The sequence below is a fragment of the Peromyscus leucopus genome, chromosome 4 (assembly GCF_004664715.2).
Source record: "Peromyscus leucopus breed LL Stock chromosome 4, UCI_PerLeu_2.1, whole genome shotgun sequence".
NCBI lineage: Eukaryota > Metazoa > Chordata > Mammalia > Rodentia > Cricetidae > Peromyscus > Peromyscus leucopus.
In genome coordinates, this window is record NC_051066.1 from 124107999 (window position 1) to 124128141 (window position 20143).

At 42.0% G+C, this 20143-nt stretch overlaps 1 protein-coding gene across 2 annotated transcripts; it reads left to right on the top strand.

The window, feature by feature from the left end:
* The first annotated feature begins 8596 nt into the window (after positions 1–8596).
* LOC114701681 (60S ribosomal protein L28-like) lies at positions 8597–19193 on the top strand. Of its 2 annotated transcripts, none has more exons than XM_037205269.1 (2): positions 8597–8735; positions 18702–19193. In XM_037205269.1, the coding sequence occupies exons 1-2, from the start codon at positions 8669–8671 to the stop codon at positions 19106–19108; spliced, it is 474 nt and encodes a 157-aa protein (XP_037061164.1). In that variant the 5' UTR covers positions 8597–8668; the 3' UTR covers positions 19109–19193. The 2 variants fall into 2 exon arrangements, 1 of the variants encoding a protein (XP_037061164.1); XR_005091417.1 differs by lacking the exon at positions 18702–19193 and adding an exon at positions 10528–10681 and having other exon boundaries at positions 8648–8735.
* The last annotated feature ends 950 nt before the right edge of the window (positions 19194–20143 follow it).

Consider the following 20143-nt stretch of genomic DNA (forward strand, 5'->3'; position numbering starts at 1 on the left):
TCTCTTACATGAGGAGTGAAATTTCCAAAACCTTGGGAACACTCACTGTTAGGACAGATTGGACAAGGGAAGCAAGATAAGCCATTTGTCTTCTGTGCAGTCTGAAATGGGAATAAGTGTTCCCCTTTCTTTCAGCTCTTCTGTTCTAGAACGCACTGAGTGTTTCCTAAATCTATCATTTCTGTTTCTGTAACAGAGAGTGTGTGTTTATTATTTTGAATGGATTGATAAATATTTAAGTGTCCCAGCTGTAGTTTCTAATATTCTATATCTTGATAGATATTAACACTCAGAGACCAAAGTTCTCTAAGTCAATAATTTTTAAGAATAATGGGATGCTAAGAGTACAATGTTGGGAAGCACTGTTCCGTGCTCTAACGTTGAATGATACAAAGTCGATTTAGCTGATAGTAACCAAGAGAAGGGCATCCAAAGCATCTGTTTACAGAAGGCGGGGTCTGAATGGCTCTCTAGTTTTCAAGCAGGGCAGACATCCCAAGACACACTGCATTTACCTGAATGCTCAGTTCCCTTCACCTTCTATATAATCCAGGATTCTGGAGAGGTAATGGTGCCACCCACAGTGGATGGTTCTTCCCACCTCAACTCAATCAAGATGATCTTAGACAGGCATGACCAGAGGCCTGTCTCACAAGTGATTCTGCATTCAATCAAGTTGATAATTAATAGTATCCCATATACCGCCTAGTGCAGTAACTGAGGTGAATGTTTTGGGACAGAGACACACACATGCTTGGGGCTTAATAGATATTGTTTCTTCTCTTCCTCTATCTCAAATCTGCATACATTCTTGTGCATTCACAAACTCAAGCACATGCACACTCACAGGCAATAAAACTCTTGCACACACATGCATGCTATATACTACCTCAGACATGCTTTCATGAGGCTGGCATTCACAAGTACTTGCACATGTTGGTGGGGATGACAATAGTATGCACTGGCGTCATAAACATTGGTAAATGGGGGACACCACTACTGAACAAAAGAACATGAATCTATAAATAAAAACAGCGCTTCTCAAGGGCTTTGAGTGGCAGAGCAATTGTCTAGCTTGTATGAGGCCCTAGGCTTGGTCCCCAGCATTGCAAGAAAGCAAGACAAAAAAGAACATTAAAAAATGTTTATCCTGTTGTGTTGACATTTGGTGGGTTGTGTTCACTGAAGAATCCTTAGCTTTCTGAGCCTAGATTTCTTATCTGATAGATGAAGGCATGGAAGATGAGACTCTTTTATCTCAGAAACTATTCTTTGATAAATATCAGCAAAGCTTCTGGCCTCTTGGAGGCAGGAGTTCAAAGCTCAGCTTCATCCCATGGTGATTCATTCATTTCATGTCTGGCTTCCTCCTCACTTACAGCGAGTGCTGCTGGTCCCTCGGCCTGTTGTGAGGAGGACATGAAACACAAGGACACATTCACCAGTATGAGGGACATGCGTTCTTGGCCATCCAGCAGAATGGAATGTGCTCACCCACATGGAGTTGGATCCTATCTCTTCCCACTTCTCTCTCCTAAGTGGCAGATGGAACCCCACTTCCTCACCTTCTCAGAGAAGCAGAAAATCTTCCTGTCTCCTCTAGGTGAACTTAGCCCTATGTCCAAACATCATAGAAGCAGTTACAGGAGGAAACCCCTCACACCCACTCTGGTACACCTTGGTGTTTGCCATTATTAGAACAGCAAACTGAGTGCTGTTGATTCACAGGCTTGTGGTTTACCAACCCAGGCAGTTCAGTTCCTCTTCCTACCCAGTGACTCATGAATACACATCAAATCCTAAATAGTTTATTTACCATTTGAATGCTTTTTTGCGTCTTGTCCTATTTCCCTCTGGACAGATAACCTAAGATGCTTTCCTTACCCACAGAAGCAAATATGCAAACAAGAAATACTCTTTTAGGAATAAAGCAAGACAGAACACTAGGAATTTTATGGGAAAGGAAAGGAAAAAAAATCTTCTAGAGGGCTTTTCATTTTTCTTTTTAAATCACGGTTCTAATTTAGAACCCAGCATAATTCTTACTCAAAGAATAATTTCCATTAGGTGAACTTACATAGTGATCATACTTGGAAGAATGCTGAATTATCGTGGTGTCCAGGGCAAAGGGCTGGGCAGAGCCCCTAGCTTCTTTGTAGGGAGTGAGGGGGATTGCTTGTTAACCCAACCTCCTTTACAGGCCCTACATGGTATTGCCATGCCACACCACACCTGTGTCCTGGACCAGGGCCATTGAGTCACTAGAGAAGCTTGTTAGAAAAACCAAACTGTATGATTCATGGCTATGAAAACCAAATCTGTACTTCAGCTGAATGTAGGTAAACCATGTCCATGCTCCAGTTAGAGACCACAGCCTTGAAAAACGCCGCCAGGACCAAGATGAACATACATTTTAAAGGTTAGTCTATGTTTCACTGAAATTCACAGAGTGACATTTCCAAAGTCTTCCATCTAGAGGATGTCAGAAGTGAGACTTCCTTAGATCATAGCATCTGCTGTCATTGCCTCTGAGCCTCTCCATATGGACAGCACTGTTGCAAACTTCCTAAGGTCTACCCTCCAGCAAGAGCTTCCCTATGATGCTTTCTTGGTGCAAGGTAGAACTTGCATCTTTAGACACTTACCAGCCACTCTTCCTTTGAGAAAACATCCAGTCCCTTTCCCTGAGAAGAGTTTGGGACACCAGAGCAGCTCATGTCTGAATCCTGTATAGTTTCTCTCTGAAGATCTCCAGTCAGTTCAGAATCTCTGCCATTCAGAACCATCCCTCCCAAAGTGGTCCTGGGTTTGTCCACCTGATTCTGAGGCCACTGGATCCCATGTCAGCAAGGTGAGAGGTAGATTCCACATTTTTCTAATGCACTAGGGTGTGACTAAAATTACAGTGATCTTCTCATTTCCAGGTGGTCCATTGGCAAGCTGAGGGGTTGGATGCTGGGGCTATTTCTTTTCTCTCACATGTCCACATGTGAGGCAGAGCTATAGGCAAGGCTCTACATCTCGACTGACAGCAACAATAAAGCCTCTTGAAATAATATTCTGTACCTGAGTGCTGGATGGTATTATGTCAACTTGACACATGCTGGAGTCATTCGGGAAGAGGGAACCTAAACTGAGAAAATACCCCTACAAGATTAGCCTACCAATGAGCCTATGGTGCATTTACTTGATTGATGATTGATGTAGGAGGACCCAGACTACTAAGTGCAATGCTGCCCCTGAGCTGGTGGTCCTGAGTTCTATACGATAGGAGGATGAGCAAGCAAGCCATGAGGAGCAAACCAGTAAGCAGCACTCCTTGGTTTCTGCTTCATTTCCTGCCTCTAGGCTCCTGCCTTAGATTCTTGCTATGACTTCTCTGGATAATGCATTACAGGCTATAAAATGAAATTTTATCCTTTCTTCCCCAAGTTGGCCTTGGTTGTGGTGTGTTATCACATTAGAAACCTAACTAAGACAACCAGCTCCAGCAGGAGACATAGAGATCATAGGCACTGACCTTCCACAAGAAGTGCAGTTCAGAAGATCAGCCACTGGGTGCAGATATTAGTGCATCACTCAACTTGTTTGATTTCTTGGCAATGCCTCTAACAGCTGATCTCAGTGTTCTCCAGGCAGCCAAGTTAAAGATTATCCTTAGTGGGTGTTTCCTATGAGTGAGTGTGTTGTTGACCCTACTGTGTAAAAGAAACAGGTAAGGCTCAGACAGGTTAAGTCACTGCCTATGTCTTTATAGCTATAGATTCAAATTCTTCTGCACCACTATAAAGCTTGTATTGTCAGTTATGATGTTGAGCTCTCATGAAGAGCTCAATTTATACTTAACATGGCCTAAGTGAGAAACTAAGAAAGGTGTAAATTATTTTTTACAATATTTACTCATCTGGCAGACAGACATTATTATTACTCCCTGGAGATGCAATGCAAATCAATGTATTGTAGCCAATTGAGAAAGAGGCTAACCTGGCTTAAATTCTGACTCAGCAACTTAAGAGCTTAGTAAATGTAAGCAAATTCCTTAACCTCTCTGATTCTCTATTCATTACCTATAGACAGGACTTCCTCATGCCAACTTCTGAGTTCGGCTGTGTCACTCCATGGTGAATTATATTAAGACCATAGTGTATCCAACAAGGCTTCTAACCCATAGGTGGGAAATAAATAGATGAAAGATAAATAATGAAATGTTTCAACACATGGTTACACACAAAATTCATTTTCATTTTTTTTTCAAGAGAATGAATGTAGCCTTGGAATGAAAGTTTTACACCCTGTTTCTTCCTTTAGGACAAATTCATCGAGAAGTTAAGTCTGAAGGGTGGGGTATAATGTTAGGGACATCATTTTGGAGCCTCCGTATTTAGAATCTTATGGCCCAAAGCTGGAGGATGAATAGAAAAGCAGCTGCTGAAAATACAGGAACCACGTGTTGAACTTGGCATGAGAAAGGAGGGTAAGGATAGGAACCACCTTTCAAGCTGTAGGACTGGGGTCAGCAAATGTGTTCTGCAAAGAGCCACTTAGTAAATACTGTAGGCATGGGAGCCCTGGAGTCTCTGTCTCACTACTTAGCTCTGCCTCTGTGGCAGAAAAGCAACAGCATAACCTGCCACTGTCCCAATAAAACTTTATTTATAAAAATATTTAGGACATGGGATTTTGCACAAGCACCATAATTTTTCCACTGCTGATATAGAGTTTAAAAATAGCTTGAGAATATCATTATTAAGAAATGTCCCTCTTAAGAAGGGGTATCTTAAGAAACTTACTAAGATCCCCAAATAAAATCCAAGAAATTTTATTGGAAGAGATAATTTCTGGAGGTGGGGGTTCATGAAAAAATAATTCTTTTTTTACTGTCTTAGAAATGACTCTGGAAAATGTACAGGGGAGGGGAGTGTTTTCACTATTCTGTGTCTGAAAATAGCCTCCCACAGAGGATTCAAATGTTATTTTATCCAAATAGTGGTGGCAGTTTGGAGAAATGAAGACTCTGGTGCCAGAAGCTGCTACTGAACGGGAAGTCTGTGTTTAAGGGTGGGGTCCAGGTTGTGCCCAGTGTCTTGGCTTGAGCTGGCCACAGGCTGTCCAGTTGCTGGGAGCTGGGCTTCCCAAGGAGCGACACACACACAAGGAAACCTTCTTTCCCTGTGCAGAGGGGGCAGCTGTGTGCCTGGGAAGCTTCATTCATTCTGTGACTAGCTTATTGAGAATTTGTTGGATGAATTTCACCCCTAGAATTTCCCTTAAGTAATTCTAGGGGATTTTCTGGCAGGGCTTTCCATCCAAAAGTCTAAAGGGACAAATGGCTCAGCTTCCAGAAGAGTCTATGTCACTTCTGGCAGAAACAGTGACTATAAGCTACAGTAGGCTTAGGACTATTTTGGACTGTCCTTGCTTGCTTCAGGTGTCTACCATAGGATGAAGGAGTATGAACAGCCCTTACCCATTCCAGGATACCCCATAAATGGGGAAGTTTTCTCTCATTTATTGATGTTTCTGACTTTGTGTGTAGCTGGAAAAGTGGTTGGATTGCAGACTGAAAGGAAGAAGGAGTGTTGCAAATCAGATCATTTCTATCCTGGGTCCTCAGAGAAGTCCTTTTGAAAGACAGATGTTTAATCTTGGAATCTGAAGTGACATTAGAACTCAGAAAAAAGAAGCAGGCAGTCCTGCTGGCTTGTGGCACTGGGGCTGTTCTGGTTTGTTTTTCTGTTACTGTGATAAAGCATCCCCATCAAAAGAATATGGTGAGGAAAGGTTTATTTGGCTTACACTTCCAGGTTACAGTCCATCATCAGGAGAAGCCAAAGCAAGAACCCAAGACAGGAAACTGGAGCAGAGGAAACACTGCTTGCTAGCTTCCTTTCTTGCTCTCTGCTAGTTTTCTTTCATACAATCTAGAACCACACACCTGGGCATGTTACCGCCCACAGTGGGCTGGACCCTTCCACTTCCATCATCAATCATGTCTTCTCTGCAGACATGCTTACAGTCCAATCTGATGGAGGCAATTTATCAGATTGAATTAACCATATAGGTTAATTAAACCAACGATACGGGGCCTTCTGTACAAAGCCATATGAAAACTTGCTACACTCTCCTTCAAAAGAAAGCACTGCCCGGAAGTTTCAAAGGTAAAAGCTCTGGTCACTTGTTGGCCCCATTCATTTTTCCACCCCCTTTAAAGGAGAATCAGCACACCCTGTATTCATCTTGAGGAAAATAAACTCTTATTTCCAAAGTCCACCTATAGTTCTTGTAGTAAGCAAGTTCTTCTTTCCTCTTTAAGATAGTTTATTCTGCAGGCTATTTTTAGCTGTAATTGAAATATTACTCTGGGTGTCAGAGTCACAAATACATCTATTTTATTTATGTGACATTCATTTAAATGTTTGCTTGCCACAAAATATGATGGAATGGCTATTTAAAGAATCAATCTATTTCTTAGTTCTATCGTAAAATGCTCTAACTTTTTATTTCTTCATGGACTTAGCATTTCAATAGATGTGAATTTTCTAGGAAGAAAAATATAAAGGCAAGTATTTGCTAATTCCTTTTTCAGTAGTACTTTTTCTTGTATCATTAACTTGTGCATTGTTCGGTTGATGGAATGAAAAACCATCTCATTCTATGTCTACTGTTAAGTTTTTAAAAAACAGAATCAAGGGATTTAAAGTATTGCTCCCAGACCTGACTACAACCCCATTTTCTGTATATTTTGTCTATGAGTCAATTTGAAAGCTGCAACGTAAAACTCTATTGAAATCTAGTTTAGCCTTAACAACAACTATCCTATAAGAACAATTCTACAATCAAATTAGTAATCAAATAACCAACGGCAAATTGAAAATCGGTCAATGTATTATTTCTTCTAATAACCCAATTCAAAACGAGACATTTAAAAATGTAAATCTCTCTTTTCAGTGTTACAGAAGCATCCATGAATATTTCTATGAGCAGGGAAATCTTTATTAAAATAGTGACCAGCTATTGGGTCTGATCTTAGTCTTTTAACGGTCACCTCTTAGAAAAGACATCTGGGACAGATGGAGTCCAATGACAATGGGAAATGGAAGGCAAAGTACGTCAACTTGGGGTTGAGCTACACAAAGTGGGAAAACCACAGCCCCAACGCTTTCTGCTCGCAGACCTAGAAAATAAAACAGTAAATTAATCATTTCATAGGAGAATATTTGCTACAAATACATCCACTAAATGAAGAATAATCTCCTTAAGATAAATGCTTGGTATTTTTAAATGAGGCTCATTAAGGTCTAATGTCCCTATATAGCCAACTATTAAAAATGAGAAATGATTGAAAGTTCAACTAACTTATCTTACCAGCTCTTCATTTTCTCTTATTCATTCCATTTTATAGCCTTTATCCCAGAATCCTGTCAAGTTGTGACTGCCATTTATATATACCTCCCAAGGTTATATCAAATCTACAGGTGAATTAATGGGATTTGAAGAGGCCTTGCAAAATAGAGTAAATGAGCTGAAGGCAACTGGAATTTCTGCTTGGGACTGTACTTGGGCTTCTGGCAAGAATTCTACATTTCTGAATCTCATTGCTTATTGGGGTCTTGATAATGGTACTCGGCTGGAACTCTGTCCAGCTTGGGAAGGTGTGTGGATACCTTTGGGAAAGAGTGATGCCTTACTGCTGGGGTTCTTAACATCTGTTCCCTCCATGACTGCTTTGACAGATAAACTTGATAGTAACTTGAGAAGCATTTCCTATTAAAAGTTTACTCCCAGAGGAAGTAGAGATAAGGGCAGTCCTCTAGGACTTTGAAACCCTGGATCCAAACAAAACTCTCCAAGACTATTCTTATCAAGACTAGATGGATCACCTCACATGTCCACAACTTGTCAGTCTCTGAGGCTGCATTTTAGATTTTTTTTGTTTCAGCAAGAGTTTTGACATATGAAGTGACTCTCTGCTTAAAAGTCAGGTAGAAAAAGAAAAGTTCAAAATGATAATTAGAAAATACAATCATTTCCCAATATTGTTCAATATTCAACCTTCCTGTCCATGGCTATATTAGAATAACAGGTTTACTTTGGAGTTTGGGGAGTATTAAGTATCAGAAACATGTACCTAATGACTCAAATTGTCAAGGGACAGAAATTTCTAATTGTCATCGTGTCATAAGCCCACATCTGAGGTTCCTGTCTGCAGGTCTCCTCCTAGCAGGTTTGGTGACTATGAGAAATAAGTACTTTGCAACTGCATTGAAAAACTTAGAAGCCAACTTATGTAACGACATTTAACAGTTCACAGTACTGTCAAGGAGTAGGCGAGCTGTCACAATCTCAAGTTAGTATGTTAAATCTCCATTCAATAGGAGGTAGATCTTAGCCTGGAATCACAGGCCTGGTGAGACAGGTACAGATTTTAGAGTTGGGCCTCCCATTCATTTCTTTTCTCTCGTGCTGTATTTCTTAGCCAGGCTATCAGAAAAATTCCCCAACAGAGTTTTGAAATTTGACCTAGGGCCCTGAACATTTCTCAACTGAGACCTCCACCTATTCTGTCACCAATGATTAAACCAGAGGAAGTTGTTTTTGATTACTTCTTTCCAATGAATCAGCAGCAACCCTACCATATCCAGGCAAACACAGGTAATTTTGTTGTCCTATGCTCGTCTATGATGCTGGAGATGGAACCCGGAGCCTCACGCATGTTCACCACCCTCAGCCCAAGTGTAAGTAGTAGTCCAGAGTTTTAATCTTTGCCTGGGTTGGTTTGTAAACTTGAGTGACCCCATCTAGAAACTCATTACCAAATGAGAAAGTTAGCTTTTGGAAACTCATGTCTGCAGCCTACTCTCCAGCTAAGAGCACCTCAGTTACTTCAGTAAACACTAAAATCAATGTTTATCACATTTAAGCAAGCAGATATTGTGAAAATGAGATGACGGCTCAGTAGGTCTGAAATGAGGTTAAAATTCTGCATTTCCAAAAAAAAAAAAAAAAATCCCATGATCCTCCAGGTCTAAGAAACACACCTTAAGTCTCAGAGTCATTAATTGGAAGGGCAACCTAAACTGTGTTCCTTTGTTGCAATAAGCAATATTAGTGACCACATTCTAGCAGTGTTTGGGGCACAGGCACTCAGCAAGGCTCAGGGCTGGGGTCTCTTCTCAGTAGACCCTGAAGCCTCAGCACTGGTTGTGTGCTGTCTATAGCCTTGGGGATAGTGGAGGCAGCAATGGAGGAAAGAGGCCTTCATTATGAAATATACACATTTCAGTTGGTAACCCAATAGCTTCAGTTAGGGAGAATTCTTAGTGTACTAAACACACATTTTCTCACCTCACTCAGCCACTGAAACCTGGAAAAGTTTAACAATATAAGATGTGTGATAATCAGTGTGAAACTAAGATACCAAGCTACTAAAGACTCCAGCAATTTCCTAAGCAACAGGGTTGCTAACAGTATCTTTTGTTTCAAATTTCTGCCCTATCTTTCTTCCTTCGTCTGTCTTCTGTCTTTCATTGCCTCCTGCCTTTCCTCCCTCCCCATGCCCTCCTCTGACACAGAGTTACCTAAACTTAGGATCCTTCAGCCTCAGGCTCTAGGGTGCTGAGGTTACTCACCCCAGTGCCTAACACATGAGCTCCAAAGTCCCTTGGTATTTCCTAGTTGATAGGAGCCTTTTGTTCTAACGAAAGCCTCGGTGGACTCCTGGGTAGAGAGGGTTCACCAGAAAGACCAAGCTATAATTAGAATCTTAGAAGACTCTGTTCCATCCCCCACTCTCCATGAAGGAGAGAGGAGCTGGAGAGAGAGAGAGAGAGAGAGAGAGAGAGAGAGAGAGAGAGAGAGAGAGAGAGAGTTAATAATCAATCATGCCTTTATACTGGAGTCTCCATAAAAATTTCTAGAAGACTATATCCATGACACACCCAACTCCACAGAGACAGAAGTTTCTGTGCTTGGGTCTTTTTCTACCTCACCCATCTACTTTTTATCTGGCTATTCTTCTGTATTCTTTATTGTAACCTTACTTTATTATATAATAAATCAATAAGTATGTACATTTCCTTGAGATCTGTAAGCTCTTCTGGTGAATGGCTGGACACTGGGAGAACCCAGAAAGAGGAAGATGCCTACAGACCCTCACATGAGATTTCAGTCACAACTTCCTCCTGTCTTAGCTGCAGGTGGTCTTGAAGGGTGACACAGTAGATAGGAGATGAAATTTGACTAGGCTAGGTACTCTCCAGTGATGACCATCACTAAGCTCGGCTGAGGGTTGGACTTCCTGGTGGAATTGTTGCCTTTAAGTCACCCATGCTTCTGTAAGAAACCCTAATAAACTCACTGGTTCACCAAGCTGTATTTGGAAAGAATTCTTCAGTTTGTTGGTGCCCTTCCTGTCTAGGATAAGTGGACATTTCTTTACATATGTCCAAAATTAATCAGACAACAGATGAGCATAGGGATTTGCTCTAGCCAGGAGGATGGAAATGCAAATTATGGTATCACTTCTAGGCTGGTGACTTCGCAAAGAAAGATGGGTGCTATCTCTTCTATCTCCTCTGTTGATATGGACTGGAACAAAGACATGGAGGGAATGTCCATTTGATGCCAAAAATAACTCTTCTTAATCAGTAAGTAACATATATGACATGTAGCTTGAGTGTGTCTTCCAAAGCATATGATCTGAAAAATCACTCCCCAGTGCAAGTGCATTATAAGTTGAGCCTTAGGGGAGCTGTTTATGATCCTTATGAGTGGATTGATCCTGTCTGTAAAAGAGGTTGAGGAGCACATCTTACCTGTCTTGCTCTCTCATTTGCGCATAGTCTCTTGCCCTTTCATTTTCTGCCATGAAATAATGAAGCAAGCAGACCTTCATCAAGTATGGCCACCTCCCCCAACATTGAACTTCAAGTCTCCTGAACTGTATAAAGTAAATACCCAGTCTTTGATATTTTCTACTATTACAGCAAGAAAAAAAAATGGACTAAGACAAACATACATGTGTTAAACTTCCAATCAAAAGATAAAAACTGGGTTTAAAAAAAGTAAACAGGAGATCAAGTTATATGTTACCTATTAGATATCCATTTTAGCAGCAACTATGGTTGAAAGTGAAAGGATGGGGAAAGACTGCTATGTAGTCACTAAAAGAGTCTAGGGTGACTATACTATTATTTGACAAAGTGTACTGGCAAAATCTGTTGTATGAGATTAAAAAAAAAGACACTGTGTAATGATAAAAATGTCACTACTTCAAAAAGGAATAACATTTATGAACATGTATTTGTCAAAATCTAGAGCTCCAAACTGTATGAAGCAAACAGTTTTAATGACACAAACAATCTAGAATATAACATGTCAGTCTCTTACTTTCAACAGTGAACAGAAGTTTTGAACAATAGAGACAAATTGGCTTATACCCCAAACTGCACCAAGCAGCAGCAGAACATAAAACCCAATGCAAATATAGTTTTCTTTGTAATAGACTCTGTGTTAGGCTATAAAATAGATCTTAATAAACATGAAAATATTGAAAGCATACCATTTTTCTTCTACTGCCAGTTGAATAAAATTAGAAAATTAGAGCATAAAGAAAACTGAACACTTCACAAATGTCTAAAATTTAATGATGTATTTAAACAACAATGGGTCACAGAATAAAAATCCATGGAAATATAAAGATATATAAAGAGAAATGAAGACATTATAAAACATGCCAAGTGTAAGGGCTGTATAACAAGTGGTTCTTATTTGGAAACAGATAGCTACAGAAAGATACACTAAAAGTAAAGAATGGCTCAAATCAATGATAGCTTTACATTTTAAAAATCCAGAAAAAAACAAACAAACAATTAGACTCAAAGCTAGGAAAAGGCAGATAATAAAGAGTAAATAGATTAAATAAAATGAAGAGAAAAATGGGAAAGAAAAGTCAATCAAATTGAGAGTTATTAAAAATGATAATGAAGTTGGAAAGACTTGAAATTAAATTGACCACGAGAAAAAGAAGAGATGAACCAGGTGCAGATATGTAAAGCCAGATACAGGAGTCTTCACATTTTATTAATTTCAGTGAAATTTAAAAAAAAAAAAAGAGTAGAAAACAGAACTAAGAAAAATTTAGGTCAACAAATTTTATGATTTATACAAGATGGAGAAAACCCTAGGAAAAACAACCTAATAACTGAGCTATGAAGAAATCTACATAGATCTGTAGCAAGTGAGAGTTCACCACTAAAAAGCGCTCCCAAGCTCAGGTTAAGACATTTCTCTGTGTGGCTTAGACGTGAGACATAGCTGTCACTTTCTAACAGGACCCTTCCGTGTGTTCACTTCAACTTTAGCTCCACTACCAAGCATTGGAAACTGCCTAGGGAACCTCCACTCAGCACCCCATGTCAAGCCCCTCCCTGTCTCTCGGGATCATTCCCTATCACGTGTGTTTCATGAGATCCTGCAACTCAGATTTGCAGAATGGACCAAGTATTTCAATCAAGTGGAGCTGAGGAATTAGAGACCTGTAATACCTACTCCTGACAGAACGGGCAGCCTCGAAGAGGTGGAGCTCATTCTGCCATTTCATTTTCAACAGAAGCAGGTGTCACTCTGTGAAATATCTGTGTGTTTAAATGCTGGGATTCAACTTTCAAATACCGGATAAGCTTAGGAATGCCTGGTCTGCAATCTCCACCTAGTGTGAACGCAATAGAAAACACAGCACTTCCATTTCCTGGTGTCCTTAATGTGTAGGGGCAGTTCATTAATTTTTCTGTGCATAGAAAGAGTACGAAATGGATTTCAGCATGTCTTCCAAACATCAGACTCTTGACTTGAGAATATCAAAATGAATCCTTTCTTAGAAAGGGCTTTGTTTCTCCTGCAAAAGGGTCTGAAGAGAACCAGGTGGATCTTGTCCTTTCTTCTTACCCCATCACTTGGCATTTTCTCTGACTGCTGCTCTCATGTGATGGTGGAACTGTGGCATGGTAGTTTGAATGTAATTGGCGCCCATACGCTCTTAGGGAATAGCATTATTAGGAGGTGTGGCTTTGTTGGAGTGGATATGGCCTTATTGGAGGAAGTGTGTCACTGTGGGGTGAGATTTGAGGCTTTCGGTGCTCAGGATACTGCCTAGTGTCTCAGTTGACTTCCTGTTGCTTGAAAGATGTAGCACTCTCAGCTCCAGCATCACATCTGCCTGCATGTCGCCGTGCTCCTGCCATGATGATAACAGACTGAATCTCTGAAACTTTAAGCAAGCCAACCCAGTTAAATGTTTTCCTTATAAGAGGTGCTGTGGCCCTAAGACATGTGGTTACTCATGAGACTTCCAAAAGCAGCTCCCCTCCTCCCACCCCTGTTTCTAAAAGCAAACACATCCTCTTACCCAGCACAGGCTACCCAGAACCAGCTGACAGGTTCAGAGCAACGATCATAACTCTTTCCTTAGAAGGAACCACGGCCCTTTCCAAAGCAGTGTTTAGTTTGAGATCCTTGAGTAAAGGATGTGACACTGAAGTGTGCCCAGAAACACCCTGTCATGTTGTAAATAATTTTGCCAACACTGTAAGTTTTAAATAGGTTCTCAGAAAGTTCTAGAAAGACTTACTGTGCCACCTTTCTGTTATTTTTGCCACATGAGTGAACATATTGAAGAGCAGTTGGTAAATGTGAATGCAGACACAGAATGTGAATTTGAAGTTGGTGTGTCACCTGTGTGCCCCCCCCCCCGTCTGATGCTGCTGAGTCCCTGCTGGGGTACTGCTTTGTACCAGTCCTGGTGACACACAAATGATGGCACTGGATATCTGAGTGTTACTCCACACAACACCAGGATTTCCTCATGCCCTTCGGAAGATCCGTGTGCGGTCATTTGGATCTGTCAATGTTCCTCGGAGGCTCATAGGTTTAAGACTCCAAACCCTGCTTGTGGCCCTGAGGTGGCGCCTTGTACCCAGCCTGGTGTGCTGAGGTCGGGCCTTGTGAGAGGCTACTACACGGTTGGGGGTGTACCCTCAGAGTGCATTGTGGGACCCACCCCGGGACCTCCCTCTCTTTGCCTTCTGTTGCCTGTCTGTGAGTGAGGTTTCTTTTTTGTCACGTGCCACCTCACTGCAGGCCCAGAGCAAGGGGGAGATTTGATGTTTGGAGTGGAACCTCCAGACTGCACAAAAGCAGAGTAAGCCTCATTTTATTCAAGACATTTTGCTATAGTGGTGGAAAATTAGCCCAGTGTGTAATGACTTTATACTATGCAACATATCCATGTTTCCTTTCAGTCACCTTCCTGTTCCTCTGATACACGCATCCTACATGTGACCTAAAACATGCAATATTTTCCTCAGGCAGAGCTAAGGAACAACCACGGCCTTGGAGACAACTGTGTCAAACATCCTACTGCATATTTTTATGAGTCGTCTTGCCAAATCCTCCCAATAGTCCAATGGAGTCTTGATGGCCATCCTCATTTAGCTGGTGACAAGCTCTGGTGAGATGCTGGCACAGCTCCATCTCCCCTGCAGTGGTTTTCAAACCCTTGGTGCCAAGACTAGGATGTGCCCCAGAGACACAGAGGGTGAAATCCTCAGTTGAGGCAAGGGGCTTCTGTGCTGGTCTTAGTTCTTCAGTTATTTAGTTCTGCTGATAAAAATCACTCAAATTTTCTGCAGAGAGAAATGCGATCTGGACCACTGATTCCACCCAAAGTGTCACTACAGATAATTTGGGTGTCTTGTACACAAGCTTCCTAAAAATTAAACTTATGGGGAATTCTGGAGGGAAGAAAAAAAGTGGTTATGTTTTCGAACCAGATTTATGAAGAATACCCTTTCTTCAGTATGAATTTAACAAAACCTTGGCCTGGGCTTCATTTTACTGCAGGAAATGGCCTGTTTAGTATTAGTTTTTTCAAAGGCCTCTTGCCCCATTCTTTGTACACAGAGGGTCATAAAGGCAGGTGCAAGCTGGGAGCCAGAAGAGCAGACAAAACTGACCTTTAGAGTTTTGTTTCAGGCCAGTGTGCACAGCCTCCCGAAGCACACTGACAAACACAAATAACTTTTGACCTCTGCCCTTGTCGCTTGTGTTGCCCACTGTGGGTGAGGCATCTGTCTTCTCCCCGCACATCTTTTGAACACAGAGAGACTGTGTATTGAGTGATGATGATTTTTGTGACCTTCTTCTGTGACCTGTTGGGGTATTTTGCACACAGTGAACAGGCTGGGTCGAGGCCGATTTTAAGTAACATGTATTATCATTTACTTCTGCGGAGTCTCTACCTCTGATTTCCCATCTCAGCTCTCACGTCTTTAATAAGTTACGTTTCATCTTTTCTTCTTGTGCCGTTAGTTGGAATGTAGAGGTGGAGTTAAGGTGGGAAACAGATATTTAATTCCTAGAAGAGCCACTGATTCTTAGATAGTAACGGTTCCCTCACTGCTGCCTAGCTATTCACAAAAGTCAGTAAGAACTGTGACTACAGCCAGTCTCTGCAGACTTTGCTTCTAAGGGAGAAAAGCCTTGTTCACCTACAGGGTCTTCACCATCCACTCTACTAGTCAGATTTTCTTCAGTAACAAAAAGAATTGCAAAACTCAGTAGCCTTACAGCAGCAAACTCGCATTTCTTGTGTGGGGCTGCGGCTGTACTCTCTGTAACATTTGTTCCTGGATTCGAGGAAGAATATGTTCCCAGGATTCTCCTTAAACCATCAGTTTAAACACAGCAGGTATCATATGTGTTCTTTGCATCGCACTAGTCCAGCACGGCACAGGGCCAGGGCCAGAGACTAGAGGGCAGGGAGGCAGAGAGCACATGTAGAGAATCCTGCTCACCTCATAGGAGGAGACTTAAGAAATGGTAAATCTGTGTAAGTCATGCATCCATCCAGTCCACTAAACTCTCTGAATATGTGTGGCTTGCCTTCTCCAGGTAGAGACAAATAAGAGTGTGTGCCTGGCTGGATAACTGCAGAAAACAAAGGAAGGCAAAAGAGCAGAGAGATTGGGATTTTCTTTAGCCAACACAGAATCATGGTAGCTTCTGTGTGCGTCTGTCACTTTCTGGCCACCCAGCACCTTTCCCTCCTTCCTAATGGCACTTCTTAATAGTTAGAGAAGCACACAGCATAGACCTTTGGAGTCTTCTCAGTCATCCTGTCACCTCCACAGGAACTAGATGCTTTTTTTCTCTCCAGTGTTCTTTCTCAGGACTTTACTTCCAGGTAGGTGCTTCCGGGATGCAGGAAGAGAATGGCTGTGGGTCACACCTTCTACAGTTGGTAATGCAAGGGACTTACTTCCCCCAGGTCCTATCTGTTTCCTGCCCAGGCCCCTTACCATTCCCACAGAGTTGGGGGTGGGTTTCCCCTTTCCACTGAAATTCACCAGTGAGAACTTCTCAACTTGTGTCCAAAGAGAATGGTCTGACCTAGGGCAGCAAATTCAAGGATTAATCCTTTGGTATTTATTTCCATGAAAGTCACACTTGACATTGAGAATTAGAAAATATGTGTGGCTATAGCCAAATAATAAGTGAATAAAAAGGCAGGGTGGCTTGTTATAGTGAATTGGTGGCCACATGCATCTGGAATGTGAGTTTCTTCATGGTGTATAGCTACATGACTGTGGTCAAGAGTAAAAGAGTCAGTGTGGAAAGTAAGAGCATCCTAAAACACTGCAAATGTTTCTGTGTAGAAGAATGGGGGAAACTGACATTAGTCAAAAAAACACAGGTAAAATTGTGAGTGATGCTTACAAAAGAATTGCAACAGCATGTGATGATTACATTAAACTATTAAGTGAAAAGAAACAAAGGCATTTGCAACGACACATTTTGTTCTAGTAGAATGGGAGCATTATGTACACAGGACTCTGGAGTGACTTCAGATAAAACATGAGTTCCGATTTTCTCCTTTGTTCTACTTTCATGTGGCATCCCATTCTCAAACAAAGGGGCATGAATCACCCTTACAAAAAAGGATAACATCTTTGAAAATTAACGTCATCTGCAAGTAAACAATGGAAAGCCAGGGAAGGATGATTTTATAAACAAAACACTTGACTCAGTCAACCTTTAGATGACTGCAGGTCCTCCCTCTCCCTCCCTCCCTCTCTCTCCCTCCCTCCTTCTCTCTTGCTCCTTCCCTCTCTTCTTCCCTCCAACCCTCCCTCCCTCCCCCTGGGCCGTTTTTGCCTGTGCCCCTCTCCTCCCCTTGGTCAGAGTCTCTGCCAATCTGCACTGAGTTGGAATGAGTTAAGAAATTCACCGGCTGTACATACGCCACCTGGATTTCTTCAGGTCTTTCTATACAATGCTTCTCAGCCTTCTTTTTGATGTTGTTGCTGCATCTCAGCATTAGCTTGTAACATCTTTATAACAGCCAGCCAGGGATCCAACTCTTTCTAAATTTAAAAACAAAAAAGCACAAAGGCTTTTGATCAGAAAGAAACCCTGAGAACAATGTGAATGCTGGCAGAGAGAGAAACTATGCAACAGCTGCTTGGAGGCTGTGCTGCGGTGGCCTGCCCCTACCCCTTGTCACTTGCAGGAAGATCTCCAAGAATTGCTATAGAAAAGGAGACATTCAGGACCTTAGCCAGACACCTGCAGATCTGTGGATTATCCCATATTCTGTAGCTGTGGGTAAACGTTTTTCACATTAATGTAGCCAACCAATTAGATTTTCAGAGCTTACTTTGGATGTCTACTGACTAAAAAGAGATTGTCTTATTAGAGAGCAACACTGTCCTGAGTGCTCCAAGCCTAATGCTTCAAGGCCATTTGTCTTCTTTGGAAGCTGGTGGAGTATGTGAAAGGATGAAAGCTGGGATCCAAAACTAAAGCAGCATCAACATACAGAAAGTAACCACAGTGATCATATATACTGTGAAAGCAAGATACTGGGATGTGCCAGCCTCTGGCTGTATAATATATACCAATTCCACTCCATTCCAGTCCCATACTCATGGTGGAGACTGTTATCCATGACAACTCTCCTTGTCACAAAGACAGATGTGGGCCATATTGAAATGACCCCAGGTGCTGAGACTTCAGTAACCTTAGAGGCTCACAGAACCCCTTCAATATGCCTTCCCACCTGGAGTTCACTGCCAGCCAGGCAGGAGATGGTGCATACAGATAATGTTATTTGTCAGCACATGTAGGTACCAGGTTCTTATGGCCATGTGGTCACATTCTCTCCCATGAGTTGTGAGCACCAACCCTCTTAACATCCCTCTACTGGAAACAAGTACTGCTGCTTTGAAAAGCTTAAAAGAAATGAGCATAAGCAAGCAATAAATCATGACAAGAAGAAAGTTCTGGCTCTACTCCTGCTTCTGATCCTGTGTGTGGTCCAGGAGGTTTGAGAAAGGTGCAGCCATCAACAACCAATGAGTTTGAACACCATAGTCCTGAGATTTTACACTTTGTATGAGTTTTCCAGTTGCTTTATTTTTCTGACTGAATGAGATTATACCAGAAGTTATAGAAGTAGCTCACTGGTAGAGTACTTGGCTAACACCGATGAACTCCTTGGTTTGGTCTCCAGCACTACAAAAATAATAATGATAACTGTTTTTAAGATGGAGGATAGGTAGATAGATAGATAAATGGATAGATCATAGATAGATGGAGTCTGACAAGAAGTCCCTGTTTCTTCTTTCTGTCTCCGGCCGCCACAGGGAGAGGAGCCGCCACCATGTCTGCACATCTGCAATGGATGGTCATTTGGAACTGCTCCAGTTTCCTCATCAAGAGGAATAAGCAGACATACAGCACTGAACCCAATAATCTGAAGGCCTGCAACTTCTTCCGCTACAACAGGCTGATTCACCGCAAGACTGTGGGAGTGGAGCCCACGGTCGACAGCAAAGGGGTCGTGGTGGTCATGAAACGCAGATCGGGTCAGCGAAAACCAGCCACTTCTTATGTGAGGACCACCATCAACAAGAATGCACGGGCCACCCTCAGCAGCATCAGGCACATGATCCAAAAGAACAAGTACCGCCCCGATCTGCACATGGCTGCCATCCGCAGGGCCAGTGCCATCCTGCGAAGCCAGAAGCCTGTGGTAGTAAAGAGGAAATGAACCCATCCCACCAAGAGCTCCTGAGCCCTACACCCCAGTAGCAATAAAGAGTCCGCTGACTTTTTCAACCATCAAAAAAAAAAAAGTCTCTCTTTAACTCAAACCTTTTTCATATACTGTGTTATAATCCATTGGCTTTACTCCTGCCTTGGTAATTTTGTTTACTGACATCCACAGTAATTTTCTTTGGTACCTATGAATGCCAGTGTCTCCAAGTTCTCATTCTAACAATGAAAGATGGTGACCAAGCTGAATTCTGTCCACTAAAACAAAAGACTATTTTTAAACAAATCTGCACATCTTTCCCACAGGGGTTGCCTAATACTCTTTTTTTCCCCCTTAAAAGAAGGAGCGTAGTCTTCAGAGCCCAGGTGAAGTCAGGCTGATCCACCCTTCACAGAAAAAAAAGCAGGTATCTTGCCCATTTTCCAAATGTGAAAAGCCTTCCTTTGTTGCTAGCAATTTCTTAGTAACAGTGGTAACTATCATTGTGGCTTGTCATAGTTATAGAACCTACTTTTGGGACAGCAGAGAATTACTAATACTTTTGAAAAGCCCAGTTGGGAGAGGAAAAAAGAGAGTAAACCACAGACTATCACACATCCCAGATTGGGTGTGCCTCACCCCAGCTGTGGTGAGTTCACACAGCCAGGGGCTTGTACCCTTTTCACCTTCTGAGGACCCTTAGTAGAGAGAAGCCAGTGCTGCCCATAGCCCATCCCACTCCTGCTGATGAGGAATAGAGGACTGGTTACTGTGGGTGTTCCCCTTCTATCACTTTTGACTCTATGTGTAAGAACTTGAAAGCCTTACCTAAGGTCTGACACCTGAATCAAGAGCATAGAGATTGGCAATGGGATCTAGGGCTCAGCCTTCCAGAACAGCTTCCAAAGCTTGGCTGGGAAGAGAGGAGTGCATGGTATCTAACTGTATTCCTTTGTCAGGAAAGATCTTTCTTCAAGTTACTCTGTTTGAAGGGCACGCTCCCTGTTGCTTTCATTTGCTTGCAAGTGGAAATGCTCTGAGAATAGGATG